A 17,234-nucleotide genomic window follows, 5' to 3' on the forward strand; every position below is an offset into this window, starting at 1 on the left:
ATTGTCTCTGTCTCTCAAAACCTCCTTCCTCTTTCTCATGCTGAGTCCCTCCACAACCACATTAAAATTCTGATACCAAACTTTTCTGAAATCAATCAGTTTACTTCTTTTCCTACAAACTTTTCTCTAACACAGATACAGGATCAGTCCTAGAATGAATCAGAATAGGTAAAAGAAAACACAGTTCTTTGCTGTGTTCTTCAGTGACATTATGCCAGTGTTAGTTTCTAATGTGAAATAAGTTTACTTTATTTTGCTTTAGGGGAAGGATGTGGAAGACAAATCTCTTTTGGAATCTTTAATGAGATTAGTAGAATGGTAAGCCTTAGGACATTATAAAACCTTTTGATGCCTTTATTTTGCTTTTCATAAGACTGACTAAAACTAAGTAAGGCTAGAAACATGGCAGATACTTTAAATAGGTTAGGATAGGATAGGATCAGATTGGATTGGATAGGATCGGATCGGATTGGGTAAAGTAGGGTAGGGTAGGGTAGGCAAGGATAAAGGAAAGGAGAAAGGAAAGGAGAAAGGAAGGTTAGGGAAAGTTAAGATGGGAAGGGCAAGTTAGGGAAGGGAAGGCAAGGGATGGCAAGGCAAGGCAAGGCAAGGAGAGGCAAGGAGACATTCTCAAAACTGAACTTTTCAATGTCCAAGTGATCAAAATGTATGGATATAAGGGGTTAAACCATGCCTATAGTTTATTCAACGTAAACACTGATACTTTTCATACATGCTGATAAAACATGCAGGATCTACATGTTATTACTAATAATGCTAGTTACAGTTGTCTAGATTGTGTCATAAATACTTATGTCAGATAATTTTTCCTAGCCCTGAATCTAGCTCTATGGATATAAGAAATCATTGAATCTTTTGGCATAGAATACCAGGTTCATTTCTCCTAACATGAAAGGAGCTAATGGGATAAACTAATCAGCCTGGACAGTTTCTCTTCACCTGGATCTCCTCCAGCCCGCCCCTACAATGCTACTCCCTGAGAAGAAATGGTGATCATCAAGGTTGTTTCATGTCATCTATCTTAGGCACTTATCTTAGGATGGAATGAACCTCTGTGTCTTGACCTAGAAAAGAGCTAAGACTGGGAGCTTTCCTTTGAGACAGGTGCAGTCAGGAGAGAAGCTTTTTACCCACATGTACTCTCCAGACTGGAATCTCTGAGAACAGCACCATCAATTCTGAAATGAATTCTTAAGAAGTAAAGCATAAGCAACATGAATAAGGTTTCTTCTTCTGATGCTTTGAAAATAAGAAATATGATGATTCTATAGCTTTTTAATTCTTTTTAAAGATATTTTGGCTTATATATGATGTTTCAAAAATACTAAGCTAGCGCAAAAGATAAGTCATGGATTTAAAGCTACATTGCTGATTTACAGCCTTGTTTCTTGACTAAGGCATGGTTTTGGCCCCTCTTAATGAAGATAGCATTCTCTATCTTGAGCTGAACAATACTCAGGAGTTTCTACCAACTCTCAGACTGTCTTCTGTATTGCTAGTGAAACTGTTTTGGGTCTGACTTTTTCTTTTAATCTTCCTCTCCTACACAGTTGCTGCTGCTAGGTCCATGGCACTGGGACCAGTTTGGATGACATAGAGTCACCTGCATCAAACCAGGGTTCGTGAAGAAAGTGGCGTGCTTGAAAACCTCTAATTTAGGGAGATTTCTTCAAAATTGTTCCAAGCAATGAGCAAAACTGAGTGCTTGGTGCCTCCTAAAAAGGAATCCCTTCAATAGACTGTTACTTATGGTTTCATGAGCAGCTCAAGTTACCTCAAAGCACCAGTCAGTTCAGAAAACATTAATCATTACATTTTGAAAGACTAACTCAAATTTGTGTCATGGAAAAAAACATGCTTGAAGAGGCTGTGAAGTCCCCATACCACTGGTACAATGGAACTCTGCCATGGAGCTGGACAGCAGGCTAGAGGTTTTTCTTGAGGTGCCTTCAGTTCCTAAGAAATTTACACTGTCTATGGCCTATGATGGGTTTACTCTCTAACTCTTGGTGAATACTAGAGGTTGCTTCAGCTTGTGTTACAGAAAGGTGGCTATAGAAGAGAAAAGGAAAGAAAGGAGACCAGTGAAAGGAAGGTAGAAGTGAAATATCTTCTTATTGCTTTAGATGAAAAAGCTAGGACTGGAACTGATCAGTTAAGATCATGAAGATTGTGGTGGGGAATGTTAACAATCCATCCCCTATGCTGATATGGGGCTCTGCTTCTCTAGTCCCATAGGCAGCAATTAAGTGAAACTGATGGCTGAAGACAATCATACCACAGTGACTAGCTTCATTTTCACAGGATTAACTGATAGACCAGACCTGCAGCTTCCACTGTTTGTTGTCTTTTCACTGATATATGGAATGACCTTGCTGGGCAATCTAGGGTTGATCTTAGTCATTAGGTTTGACTCACAGCTGCACACCCCTATGTACTTTCTCCTCAGCAACTTGTCTTTCCTGGATGTCTGCTACTCTTCTACTGTCACTCCCAGTATGCTGCTCCATTTTTTGACGGTGTTACAGGGAGTTTCATACGGTGAGTGCATTACACAGTATGGCTTCTTTGCAGTTTTTGCCACCACTGAGATGTTTCTTCTGGCTTCAATGGCATATGACCGCTATGTGGCCATTTGTAACCCATTGCTGTACACTGTCATTATGACCAAAAAGGTCTGCATACTGTTAATAGCTGGGTCATATCTGGGAGGTATTGTAAATTCGCTGATTCATACCCATGGCTTGTTGAGACTGTCTTTTTGCAGCTCCAATGTCATCAACCACTTTTTTTGTGATCTCCTCCCTCTCCTAAAACTCTCCTGTAGTGATATCTATCTCAACAGTATCCTTGTTTTTGTTTTTGGAGCTTTATTTGAGACAACCACTTTTACGGTTGTCATCATTTCTTACTTTTTCATCGTTGTTACTGTGCTGAAGATCCGCTCTACCAAGGGCAGGCAAAAAACTTTCTCCACTTGTGCCTCCCACCTCACGGCTGTGTTCACATTTCATGGCACAATTCTGTTCATGTATTTCTTCCACAGTTCCAGCTCTTCACTGAATACTGAAAAAATAGTTTCTGTCTTCTACACAGTGGTCATTCCTATGCTGAACCCCTTGATTTACAGCTTGAGAAACAATGACGTGAAATGTGCTGCAAGAAAACTGTTGAAGAGGGAGGTCTTTACATGCTGAAAGCCTTCCAGAACTGCGTGTGGGTAACTACAGGGAAAGTGTGGATAGCTATATTAACTCTGTTCTCTTTGATATGGGTTATTAAATACTGGATCCTTTACATAACCTTATTGAAGATAGGTGTCAGGAAGATTGTTACCTAAAGGATATGCAATATGGAAATATGTGGCAATTAGTCCTGTTACTAATGCCTTATTTCAGCAAATGCCTAGTCAATATGACACATATGTTCTCCACCACAGTAGTCTTAAGTCAACCAGCAGTTCTTTGAAGTCTTTGGACACCAAATGTGGGAACAATCTGCCTAATTTAAATATTTATATGTATATCTAGCTCAAACAAACTCCATTTCTCTAACCAGTGAAGAGACATAGGCACCCCAAAATTTTAGTAGTCCTTCCCAAGAAAGGTAGTTAAGACAGACTAGATGCAATTTCCCTCTGAAGCTGCCTATTTTTTCTATTGACTATAGAAAAATCTGATGTGACCAGCTTAGAAAACTGAACTTCCATCTGCCCAAATATATGCATTTAACTCTCACCTCAAGGCTTTAAAGATTCCTTGTGGTTACAGTTATTATCACCACCTGTAGACCTAGGACTAGGCAAAGCAAGAGTTAATATTGACAGCACCATTTGTAGGATCCAAAGTGCTTCCATATGCTCTGGGAATATAGCAACAGGCAAGCTGAAAGCTGACTTTGCAGTTGTCTAGGAAGAAAATAAAAGAAGAGGAAGCTATATACTGCTTGACTTGCTGTAAACACAAGAAATGGGTGGTAATGCCAGAGAAAGTTCTCCAGAAGGCTGCATGTACAATGGAGCAGCATTTTGCTCAGTGTGCATGCTTTGATGACCATGGTTATGATTTCTTCTTCAAATACACATCAGAGCTTCAGTGAGGAAATTAAACAGGCTTTGGCTCATGGAAGCCTCATAGACTCATTTTAACAATTTCACTTCACAAACACCAGATTAACGCTGTTGCATAGGTTACTGTAGGTCTCATGCTATCCACTGATGAGAGCTGTGAGCAGTATGGGAAATATGTCTGCCTCTCGCCTGCAGTGTCTTCTAACAAACCAAGGTTTACATTCAAGTTTGGCCCTTGATGTCCCTTCTAGGTATCTCGTAAGTCCAAGTTTCTAGTCTCGTAAGTCCATTAGAGTCTCTCACAGACACCTGACAGTAAGTGCCCCTGTTCCCTTCCCCACCTTTGGAACTATAGATATTAAAGGACATTTCCATGCTTGAAGTCTCTTAGAAACATCCCCTCCTGTTACTCATGCATTCCACCTAGTAATTGCATGCATAGTCAAGCAGAAGAAAGAGAGTTTGCTCTTGAAGACCATTGAAAAGAGGTTAAGAAAAAATAGAAATGAAATTACTAAACTGCTTTTATGTGCCGTTTCAAGGATTTTTTTTTTTTTTAATTTCTTGGTGCTATAGCTTGCTCTTTCTTGGACACATGCCGCTTTCAGTGCAAATATTATCTCAGCCTTTAGCACAATGCTTTTTCTTGGTCTTTTGTACAATGCCTTTTTTCCCAATAAGATTGTTTCTTGGGACTTGTGAATATTGATGATACAGATCTCTGCTCTAGATATGAATAAAGGTCCTGCAGAACTCTTCAAACATGTCTATATTTGCAACTGCTTTACTGAACCTCTGGCTCTGGATCTTTATAGAGGCAATGGAATCTTACTTGAATGAGTGAAACAATGTGAAAATAACACAACCCATCAGTTAAACTTTTCATCCTATCTTCTCAACAAGAGCATAAACCTGTATGAGACTCATGTTTTGTTTCACAAATACTCTTTCTCTCTTTTTTCCTGCTGTTGTCTGCAGGGTTCTAACTCAGGTGTAAATATGTACATTTTAAATATAAGAGGTTAGGTGACTTTTAGCTAGATAAAAAATCATCATCAAAGCATTCTAAATCTCCTATTTGGAGGACATCTTTTCTATTATTTGGTCAGCCAAGAAAACAGGACCTTTGTTGTTTTTATTATTGTTTTTTGTTTAACAGCATATGTAACCAATGAAGTATAATATTCACCTGCAATCAGAATGTATTCTCCATCAGCTGAAGACCTTAATTTAGGATGGGCTGAGCTGCATCACTAGCTATTAAACAGTCATGCATTTCTCTCAGCTATCCAAACATTAGCCAACTCCTGTCTGAAAAACAATGAACCAGAGTGGCGAGCAGAGAGGATTTTGCTGTAAACTGAGTAACTGAGAACTATAAACATACTCATTTTGTCCATGTTGCTGTGGGAGATCAGACTTCTGTTTGCCTGTTTAAAGACTCCCATGAGGACACTGTAATGATGTCCTTTGTGTTTGATCCAAAAAATATTAGCTGAAAACTCAGTTGTTCATGAGGGTTCAGTTCCTAATAGCTGAATTAGCGAATGGGTGCGGTAGCAGGTCCTGACATGATCTCTCAAGTTTGAGGGATGAGCTGTTGTTCTGCGCCACCCACAAGCATGAAACAATATTTCTTCTTTTCTGTGGAGGGAAGAGGACTATTTTATCTCTTCCCAGATGTCTTCAGACACCTCTCACTATCATGTCACTACAATGAGCAACTACATCTATTTCATTTGCTTGCGTGTTTTCACTAAAGAGAAATTACAGATCACAGATGGGTTAGATAAGATCATGAAAGAGACTGGAAGACCCAACTGAAAATTACATATGAAGGCCTTTTTGTATTGATAGACAGAGGTTGTGATGGAGTCTTTGTCAATGAGATTGAAATCCAGACTTTTGTGGTTTTGGAGCATTTGGAACTAAGGATTGGAGAGTGTTTGAAGTGCAGCTGAGCTGTAAAATCCAGGTATGTCCTTGATAGTATTAGCACTGACCTGTCAGTTTGGCATTGATGGTGCCATGTTCTGGGCACCACATACCGATAGACTATTTTAAAAAATTCAGGGTCTGAATACACAGAAAATAACAGAATGTGAAAAGCAATATTATGTCTGCATTTTACATCTGGAGAGCTCAAAAAAGTTTGCCTGTTTGTTTGTCTGCTTTGTGTAAAATCACATAGTGAATTGTAGTGTTAGCAAGATGGTCAGATCATTTCAATCATAGACCAAATGTGGTACACAAAAATGGGTACAACCTCTGTGGGGTAGATTTCACTGAACTTTAGATTTCTCCAGAAATTGCTTATGTAGTGAGTTAAACATCTCAGCTACCTTTATGGTTAATTGAAAGAGACAGGACTTCTCAGGGAGAGGCTTCTAGGCTGCTCACTCTGTTCAAAAGCTGAGGTGTGCTCATGTCTGAAATTGGTAGGATGAATAGCTGACTGATGTACAGATCATAAAGGGACCTAGCTGATTTAGAAGTCTAGACCAATTTTAGAGATGTAAATGGTAATTGTCTGACTATCCAAAAAAGTTCCTTTCTGATCTTGAGTCAAAATCTAGCAAGAGATCCAGACGCTTGAAAGTTAAGTTATGGTAACTCTTCCTGCATTATTTTTCATCAGTTATTTGTGGATAAAATATAGAATTAGTCACGAGGAGAGGGACCAGATCTCGCCTCTTACTCCATTGCAGTCGTGGATTCTCCCCTACAAAGTAAAAGCTTTGGATCTGCATTAATTTAGTCAGAAAATAGACCCAGACTTGTAACTCTTACTTTCTATTTTGGTGTTCCAAAAAGTTGGCTACTGTGAAATGTTAGCTCTTCTTCCATTGGCATACTGGGAAGAAGCAGCCACTGAGAGTGCCTTTTGAAGAGAGCCACATCCTGCCTGAGCCGCAGACAGAACACTGCATGAGTCATTCAGGCTCCATCTACTAGCGACTGAATAGAAATAGGCACTTTCATAAGCTAAAGAGAGAGACAAGACAATGAGTTTAGATGAGAAAACTCCACTTTGGACAAATAAACTCTGGTGAGGTTAATTCTTTCCTCAGTGAGTAAATAAAGTAAAACACCTAGCTGAAAAGACGAAGGAAGATAGAGAACTCACTGTTTAGCATATGTGTTTTGAAAGCTTCTTGGAAGCTTTAAAAAATCTGAGCCCCACAAAATGAAAGCAAGGTCGAGGTACTTAATCCCAGCCTTTGCCCTACTTGACGGTGGATTACTCCATGAAATATACTCATAAACAACCTTGTCTTCCTTTCTTGTTTATAGTCATCACACATCTCATCTCAGCATGTAGGCTGTTACAGATGTATGCATGGCAGTAGACAATCACACAACAGTGACCCATTTCATCCTCTTGGGACTGACGACTCGCCTAGAACTACAGTTCCCACTCTTTGTGATGCTCCTACTAATCTATGTCATGACCCTTGCGGGTAATCTTGGAATGATTGGCTTGATCAGGATTGACCTCCAACTTCACACACCTATGTACTTCTTCCTCATTAACTTGTCAATTGTGGATCTCTGCTATTCTTCAGTTTTTGCTCCAAGGATGCTGGTAAACTTCTTAGTGAAGAATAAGACTATTTCTTACTCTGCATGTATTGCCCAGCACTTTTCATTTGTTGTGTTTGTGACCACAGAGGGATTCCTGCTGGCTGTCATGGCCTATGACCGTTATGTAGCTATTTGCAACCCACTGCTTTACACCACACTTATGCCCAAGAAAGTTTGTATTTGGCTGGTGGCTGGATCATATTTAGGAGGACTCTTTAACTCATTGATACATACTTGTGGCTTACTGAAGTTGTCATTCTGTGGCCCTAACATCATCAACCATTACTTCTGTGATACAAACCCACTGCTGAAACTTACTTGCTCTGATGACCGTATCAATGAGATTATGCTTGTAACCCTGTCTGGGATCATAGCTATGTCCACATTCCTAATTGTCATCATCTCCTATCTCTACATCCTCTTCTCAGTCCTGAGAATGAGCTCCACGGGCAGGCACAAAGCCTTCTCCACCTGCGCCTCGCATCTGACAGCTGTAACCCTATTTTATGGGCCTGTGAGCTTAAGCCACATACAGCCTGCTTCGAGATACTCCCTGGAACAAGAGAAAATCTCTGCAGTATGCTACACGCTGGTCATTCCTATGCTGAATCCGCTGATCTACAGCCTCAGGAACAAGGAGGTGAAAAATGCGCTTAGAAGGGTGATGGAAAGGAAAAATTCCTGTTCATGGACTGGTTTATCAGAATAATCAATTGCCTAGAAAAACTGAAAAGAGAGGGAAATACCAGTTCCGTACCAATGTTTTGATTTATACTAATCATATATGCATAGGAATCAAATGTAAATGAAAAATTAGAGAAACTTTGACAGGTAATTTTTAGTGTCTTGAAGAAACACAGAGACCTTAAGTGACTTTTTTTGGTCTGCCTGCTATAACTTAAACATTTCGCTTAATTTTGGACATTAAAGCTAAATGGACATAAGAAAAATAATAATAGCCCTCCCCCTCATCTTTACTCTTTGTTTTTTACTATGTTCCTGAAATTCTCTGACACATTTTTAATTTCCTAGAGGAAAAGATGAATTTTGTCTCCTAGTGTTTGGCTCCCATAATGTATGTCTATGTTTTTTGTGTGAGGTTGTAGGAAAATATTTTAACTCTTTATTTCAAGGGACAGAGGCTTACAAATTCAAACGCATGTTTGCAGTGTTAGTTCCCAGTGGTGACTCTTGCATTACCTGTTTTTACTGTTGTTACTGTTTTTTAGTGATATAGCTATATCTGATGGGGCTTAGGTCACAGAAAAGAGCGCAGGATGATATTGGACTACCACTATCTACACATAAAATCCTGTAAGTTCTCTCAGCTTTACTAACCATGATGTCTTAGTAAATTAAAAAAAAGGCCAAAATCCCCAATCAAATGTGGGAAACAACTCACTTTTCCACTGATGTACATTTTTTCATTGTCATTATGAGTCGTCAGCTGAGCAGTCTGTCTGTCCTCTTCACTTTCTATGGAGCTTTGCAAATACAGTGTTTTTCTGGTCTTCCAGAAAAGAGGCACCTTGAATTATTGGAACTGTCTATAAATTATAAGGAGATGCTCTTCAGTAGCAGTATCATGACTGGATATGTGCAAGAGAGAAGATTATCCAGTGCCCCATGTTTTTGTCTGTATTAAGCCTACAGTGGATACAACTGGGGTGCATAACCTGGCATTCAGCAACAGCAAGATTTGGTGGGTATGAAGTAGGGTTTTTGTGAGTAGTTTTTTCATACGTTACCTGAACCAGTGAAACAGTCAAGAGGAAAGAAATGCAGAATGGGATGATGCTGTTTGTATACTCTTTCATTCACTGCCTATGAGAAACAGATTAACAAGCATTTGCTTGGCTATTTTTTGCATGAAAACCCATGATCAGAAGTTAATGAGAATACCAAGCTTTCGGGCAGCGTATTGTTGTACTTTAGAATGGTGAAAGTAATCAAATCTCAAGGTGAAGAAAGACCATCACTTGATCACACATTCTTCATGTGCAAATTAGGCAGATAGACGCTGTTAATTTAGATTTCATGGTACATTAACTTGGTAATCAGTTCCCTCCTCCTTGTTTTCCTGTACCCTCATAGGACCTCCCCTTTCTCTGAAGCCCAGAACCATGCTACTTAATTTCTAACAAACTGCATGTAAACATACATGCAAATAACTGCATGCATCCCACTTTCACATCATTTGAATTCATTGCCTGCAACTACACTACAGACTAGCTATATAATACACCCTGCATAATACAGAGTGTTTCTGAGTGAGCTGTATAGATCCATCCACACATACACAAAAGGGAAAAAATCCTAATGATACACGTATCTTTCAGAATAAAGGTTTCTAAAAGCTTTTTATCCGGGGATTGTTTCTAATACCAAAAGCAGAAATAAAAAGCAGGGAAAGTCAGAATAAAATCACACTTGCTGGAGGTGGGGGAAGGGAGGACTCAAAACCTGATGTGGATTTCAATTGGCCCCGACTACAATTTTTTTCACAGCTGTAAATCAGAAGAATTTCTTTCTTTGCTATAAGCTTTGGGGAATCATCTTGTTTCTGACTGAGCCATTTTCTACTTTCTTATTTAGTTGAGAACTCCAGAAAGGGCTCTGAAAAGTGTGAGAAAAGCATTTCCCTGATCATACATTGTTTTCATTCTGGGAGTGTTGAATGCAAATACTGAATCTGCAATGAAAGTGCTGGAGTAGTATCTCAAAACACTTCGATCCTATGCTATCTTGTGGTAACTTGACATTTTTCATTAAAATATTTCCAGTCTTAAAAGGTTTCAAAAAAAAAAAAAAAAAAAAAAAAAAAAAAAAAAAAGCTTCTTTGGAGGTAATAAACCTGGAGCAGGTTAGATCCCACTTAATTCTTTATCTGTGTAGTTCTATGCAGATCAGGGTGAGCTTTTGTGAGGCATTGGGGATAGCCATTATCAGCAACTCAAGGATCATTCAGTTGCCTAACATAAATATAAACTGCCAGCTAATGTGTCCTTGGGTACCTAATCCACCAATGTAAGGCTGGCCTATTTCTCTTCTTCGGCACAGCAGGAGCCCAAGGTGGCCAAGTTCCTAGCTCAGGCAGTGAAGGATGAAACAAGGCTGAACGTCTGCTCCAAACATCACTGAAATAAGCTGGAGTGTTTTGGTGGACTTCGGACTAACATTTATATTGTGACTTGAGCAAAGTGAGCCATCCGCCTGAAGCAAGGCTAACTTTCAGGTGAATGAGTTGTCACCAGTGAAAAAGACCCTGTTTAAGTGATGACAAAGCCCTATGAAGTTGGTCCATTTTCTTCTCCTCCACCAGATTATTGTATAGCCCTAGGACACTCATATGGTTTCATACTGGTAGCAGATGCCAATGGGCCTTCAAAGTGATGTGCTACAGCATCTCTGTGACTTAGCTCCTCTTATTTTTTGTGGGTAACAGCAACCATTTATGTGAAGGTGTGAAGCTTTGTGAGCACCCTGGCAAGGCTTTACTCTGCTCATCCTTTCACCTCACATGCCTCATCTGATGCAATCTGTTGTGGTGACTGGAGGGGAAAGAACTACTACTGGCAATACTTAATTGCTTGACTTACAGGAGATGTTCCTCTTATTGCAGCCCAAGATTTTGTTGGCCTTCTTTGCAACAGGGGCACATTGCTGGCTCATGTTCAACTTGTTGGCCATCAGGACCCCCAGGTCCTTCTCTGCAAAGCTGCTCTCTAGTAGGTTGGTCTGTAGCAGACACCCACAACAGTGTCACCCATGTTGGTCTGCCACTAATCCTGACCCATAACCTCCCAGATGGCCCTTCACCCATTCCCTGGCAGAGCTCCATGCATTCCCACTGCTCTCTCACACAAAGGGCAACTCCCCCTCCTCACTTTCCTGGCCTCTCCTTCCTAGAGAGCCTGTATTCATCTGTGTCAGCATTCCAGTGGTGTGCACTATCCCACCATACCTCTGTCATTCAATTGAGATCGTAGCCCTGTAACTGCACATAGACTTCTAACTCCATTTGTCATTTGTTTGTTCCCTATGCTGTGTGCATTAGCGTTCAGGCACTTTACAGAGGCACCCCAGCATGCTGATTTCCCAGAAATAGTATGAGAGCTTTCCCCATATTGCTGTCCTGTAGGCCCTTCCCTTTTTATGTGCATACACTTGACCCCACTTCAGCCCTGTTTTGTTGATTATGAGGCTGCTCCTGTTCACATAACCCTGCAGCCTTTGCTTGCTGACCCTGTCCACCACTTCCTCACTTGATTGCTGGTCATGCTCTCCCTCCCCTGTCATTCCTAGTTTAAAGCCCTCCTTACCAGGTTTGTCAGCCTGTTGGCAAAGAAGCTTTTGCCCCACTTTGTCAGGTGGATCCCATCTCTTGCAAGCAGTCATTAGTCCTCGAAGAGGTTCTACTGGCCATAGAAACCTTGTTGCCTGTTGAAGAATACTGGACTGGGGCTGCCTAGAGGTAGCCGCTTAGCACAACTTCTATAAAACTTGCTTAGCATGAGGAGCTAAATTTGTTGAAGCTTTAGGCCACACTCAGATAACTCATCATGTTAAGTAAAAGAGGGCCCCAGAGCTGGTTCAAGTTGGAAAGATAAGAAAGTTACAAGCAGTCTATATTCCTGTGTCTCACACTCTGAAAGGGAGAATGTCAAGACTTTGAAATAAGGCCTGTGCAGGGCATCAGGACCTTGAGAAACAGCTTCCTTTCACTGCTGGAGCAATGTTAATTGTTGTGGTCTGGAATTACCTTTTCCTTGTCAGGACCTTGAGAGACGACAATGGGACCCAACAAGGAACGAAGGTACATCCATCAGCAGAAGCTGCAACAGTAAAGATAAGGAAAGAAACAGCCTGCCTAGGGACAACAATGGGACCCAACAAGGAACGGGAAGACCCCAGACCTGAATATTACTAGTGGTCCGAATTACCGCGTGAGGGATGGAGAACTTAGATTGGAAAGTTATAATTGCCCAGGGATTTATTTGGGGGTCCCTTTTTGGAGGCCCTCAGCTCAATCTGTAAATGCTGCACTTGCGTTATTAAAATTTATTTATTTAATTTTGCTCTGATTTGGCTTTGAACTTCTCAGAGGGAACCTAGGGTCGGATCCTGTTATGGTAGCTAAGTGAGCATAATTTTTCCATAACATTGCCAACCTTGTTGCACAAACAATTTTTGACCTGCAGGATCCGTCCAATCCTCCGCAAGCCCTTTCTCCTCACTAGCAGGATCAAAAATACACCTGGCCCCTATGCTCTTGATCACTGCCCCCAGAGCCATATAGTCATGCTTGACACTTTCCAGGCAGTATTTTTGGTGCCCGCATGGAAGAGCAGCAGGGTGTAATAGTCTAAGGGCTGGACAAGCCTCAGGGGTCTTTCAACTTCATCACGAACCTCAGCCCCTGGCAAACACCAAACTTCCCTATAGAACAGGTCAGGTTGGCAGATGGGGACTTCCATTGCCTGCAGCAGGGAGTGTCCCACTGCTAACACTTACCACTTTCTCCTGCTGCTCCTGTGTGACTTAGGATCAGCTGGCACAAATGCTGCATCTGACAGAGCTCCCAAACCCTTGTCCACTATGTGGTTACTGAATTTATTATGTAGTTGCAAATCTGCAGGTGGATCAGGAACCACCATCCTGGTGCCAAAAGTCACAAGCTTCCAGCCTTCCCCATCATGGGAGTCCTCACATCCCAATCTGATAGGCACAGACTCTGCCTGCCCCTCCTTATGTACCGTTGGGGGTTCAGACTTTCTAAGCTGCAGGGTCTCAGAGAAGATCTGGTTGATTTCTTTCTCATCATCTCTGATGCTGTCAATTGCTGCCATGCAACTAAACGAAGAAAAGAGAAGGCCACAATGGAAACATTTCTACCTCCAACTTTTCAATATCCTAACTCAACTTTTTCTGTATCCTTCTATCAATGTCTGCATCCGTATTCTCAACTGGGAGACTGCAGACCACTTAGAGCACCTCAGAAAAAAAAAAAAAAAAAAAACAAAAAACCCGAAGGAGCTTTTTTCCTCAGTTCTAGTGTGGAGGTCAAATGTTGATTCAATATAGAACAATCTGTGTGGTTTTGGTGGTTTTTGGCATGTATTTTCCACTGAAGGCTCTTCAGGACTCAGTGACAGAGGCAAATGAGATGACTAAGTCCTGAAGTGCCTTTCGAGGTCAGAGCCAGAGGCACTTACAAAGATCCCACTGAAGTAAACAAATTGCAGTTCCATCCTTCCAGCCTAAAGACTAAGTGTCCTCACTCAGAGATCTTTCCAGATGTTAAGTGAATTAAAGTGAAAAAAGGACAAGGAGACAATACAGAAAACAGGAAGCATTTATCCAACCTTTATATACACTAGACTTACTTCTCTATGAATTCTAGGGCATGGACCTACATGGAGCTACATAAGTATAAAGCAAAAATGAAAACCAATGAGTTAGCTTAATTATGACAGTGCAGTCTTCCCTACAGTCCCAGAAAAAAAAAGTAATATTAATGATCAGTGTCTCAAATGGCCAATTGCCCAAGCACATCTGTATCATTCTTAGCTTTTTAAGACCTTTATACCAGGCATGGAAATAGTGTCTCATTATTTATCCAGTCTGATCCTGTAGGGCTTTGGAAGTCAAGAATGAAATACGCTGCTTTTTTTTTTTTTTTTTTTTTTTTTTCTTTTTTCTCTGTAAATTCCAATGGACACAGCAGGTCCTGTATGGAAATGAGAAGTCTCTCCGTCTGGAATCCACACCTTCCAAAGCTCAGATACAGTGCCTTCCAAGGTAAACAGAACTGAAATGCGCCCTGTAGTATGTATGTGATTGGGAAAGCTGTACTTCATATTTCAGGTGAATATATAAATTTTAGTACAGTTTGTACTGTAAACAAGACAGGTCTTTTCATGAGGCTTGGCTCTTCATTATTTTTGTCTTTTTTTTTTCTTATTTCATTTTTGGTTGTGATGCTGAATACATGTTGAAAAGGCAATGGGAAACTGGGGCCTTGAAACACCTTGGGATGGTTCCTATGCTGAAATGAAAGTGAATTTCATTGTTCTATAGCTCCAAGTGACAGCTTATGGCACTCTGAGGTTTTTTTGTGTGTGTGCTGTTTTCATTTGGTTTGTTTTGCTGCTTAACATGGTTTTGGTTTTCTGTCTTCATTTGTTACAAAGATCAATGTTTTTAGTTGGCCAGTGGAGTGCCTTAAAAGGTTTCTTTTCAGTTGGGCAGATTAATGGAATTATAGATTTTTTTTTGTTATTGATCAGTTTAGATCCCCTCAGAAAATGCCGCTTAATTTTCAAATGAACACTTTTTTTATCTTCTTAACAAAGATTGCTAATTTCAGATGAAAACAATTGAAAAGCCCTGGGAAGGATTGTTCTCCCCTAACTTCTTTCACCTGAACATGAGAAGTGTAATTTAAGTTTGTTCTCCAGATCTTTCTATAGAAATAGACTTATCATCCCTGCTCTTTCAGAATCCAGTCTTGGAGTGAAATGAGTTTCACTTTTGAGGTTCTTGTCTCTCTCCTCTGTCTAGGCAAGCAACCCAATCTTCTGACTACTGGTCTAGATATCTAACATTAAGACAGCAAAGCTGGGGGTAAATCTCAAGCAAGAAGAGAAGGCAAACACCAGTGAGTTTCACAAACCTATGGGATAAGGTTATATAGGATTTTTTAAAGTACATTGTAAAAATTTATTTGCTTCCTCTCCAGTTTAGATTTAAACCTTACTGCTAGTGAATACTACTCATTCAGAGGTCCAGTTATGGACTACACTGAATACATACAAAACTTTATCAGTCTGGGGAACAAAGACACTCAATAACTGGGAACATGGGGGCCTCTGTTTAAAGCCTAGGCTCTGTATCTAGTGAACAGAAAGAGGTAGTTTTTCCAAGCGATGATGCAGGTTCAATGTGTTATATGTCAAATTCCCTTCACTTTACTACTGTAAATGCTCGCTAGAGGGACTCCCCTCCCTCTATTTACTACTCACTAAGCCTAGGCTTCCAAAAGAGACATCCATGCTCCTTACTGGAAGTTAAGGAAAGTGAAATACTGCTGACTGTGTTCATTTGGTACTTCTCCTCCTACTCAGTTGAATTCTTGCTGTCCAACCATTTTAAATGCTAATATTGTGTGCCTTGTCAATCTTATCTTGGCAGGAAAGAAGTGCTTCAAACCTGAAATAAATGAATAGGAACAATCACACAGTGGTGACCAAGTTCATCCTTCAGGGGCTGACAGATCATCTGGAGTGGCAGATGGCCCTTTTTGCAGTGTTTCTAGGAATCTATGTTCTCAGCCTGGTGGGCAATATTGGGTTGATCCTGTTAATCAAAGTCAACACCCAACTGCACACACCCATGTACTTCTTCCTCAGCAATCTGTCGCTCACAGATTTGTGTTACTCATCATCTGTTGCTCCAAAGACTTTGGTGAGCTTCCTGTCTGAGAGTAAAGTAGTGCCCTATGCTCAGTGCTTTGCCCAGTTTTCATTCTTTGCTGCATTTCTAGGATCAGAGTGCTTCCTGCTGGCTGTCATGGCCTATGACAGGTTTGTGGCCATCTGCAACTCCCTGCTCTATATGGTGGCCATGTCCAGGAAGGTTTGCATCCTCCTGGCTGCTGGGTCGTGTATAGGGGGGGGGTTGTGAATTCCCTGGTGCACACAAGCTCTTTGCTGAGCTTGTCTTTCTACAGGCCCAATATCATCCACCACTGTTTCTGTGACCTCCCCGCACTGCTGAAGCTTGCCTGCTCTGATATGCAAACCACCAAGGTCTTACTGTTCGCTTTTTCTGGAACTATTGCTGGCATCACCATCCTCACAATCCTCATCTCCTATTTATATATTTTCTCCACCATCTTGCAGATCCAGACCAGTAAAGGCAAGTACAAAGCCTTTTCCACCTGTGTTTCTCACCTGACAGCTGTCACTTTGCTCTATGGATACCTAAGCTTTGTTTACATGCAGCCCAGTTCCAGGTATTCACTTCAACAGGAAAAAATTGTTTCAGTGTTCTATACACTCTTGACCCCAATGCTGAACCCCTTGGTCTACAGCCTCAGGAACAAAGAGGTGAAGGATGCCTTGAGAAGGACAGTGTCCCAGAAGATCTTTTCTTAACCAGTGCAACGGTTGACATTATAGAGGATAATGGAGTGGGAGGTACAACGTATCTCCTAGAACTGACCGAGTTCATGATAGTTGCTGTTCTTTTTAACAGCTCAGCCCAAAGCAGAATCTAAAACCCGTGTGCTGACTCCCATTGTCAAAGTACCTATGTCTCTTCAGTGAGCAAAAGAGAATATCAACAACTCTGATGGATATGTAAACTAGAGGACTCTCAGTTTCTGAGACAATGTCATGATAACTGCTTATTAGATCGTGATATCCAGCGCACCCAGAAGGAAAAGAACAGGAATTTCTAGCTCCAAAATCAGTCTTTAAAAGTTCTTCACAGTCTTCCCTTGCCATGATGCAGCAGAACAATATTCTACATACAGCTTTGCAATAATTTGTCTCAG

General features: G+C 40.8%; 1 protein-coding gene and 1 pseudogene across 1 annotated transcript; both read left to right on the forward strand.

The window, feature by feature from the left end:
* Positions 1-2,243: 2,243 nt before the first annotated feature.
* Positions 2,244-3,218, forward strand: LOC112994200 (olfactory receptor 5J3-like). Its single transcript, XM_026118396.1, has one exon. The coding sequence runs from the start codon at positions 2,280-2,282 to the stop codon at positions 3,216-3,218; it is 939 nt and encodes a 312-aa protein (XP_025974181.1). The 5' UTR covers positions 2,244-2,279.
* Positions 3,219-7,430: 4,212 nt separating this feature from the next.
* On the forward strand, positions 7,431-16,833 carry LOC112994212 (olfactory receptor 5J3-like; annotated as a pseudogene).
* The last annotated feature ends 401 nt before the right edge of the window (positions 16,834-17,234 follow it).

The sequence above is a fragment of the Dromaius novaehollandiae genome, chromosome 5, assembly GCF_036370855.1.
Source record: "Dromaius novaehollandiae isolate bDroNov1 chromosome 5, bDroNov1.hap1, whole genome shotgun sequence".
Lineage (NCBI taxonomy): Eukaryota > Metazoa > Chordata > Aves > Casuariiformes > Dromaiidae > Dromaius > Dromaius novaehollandiae.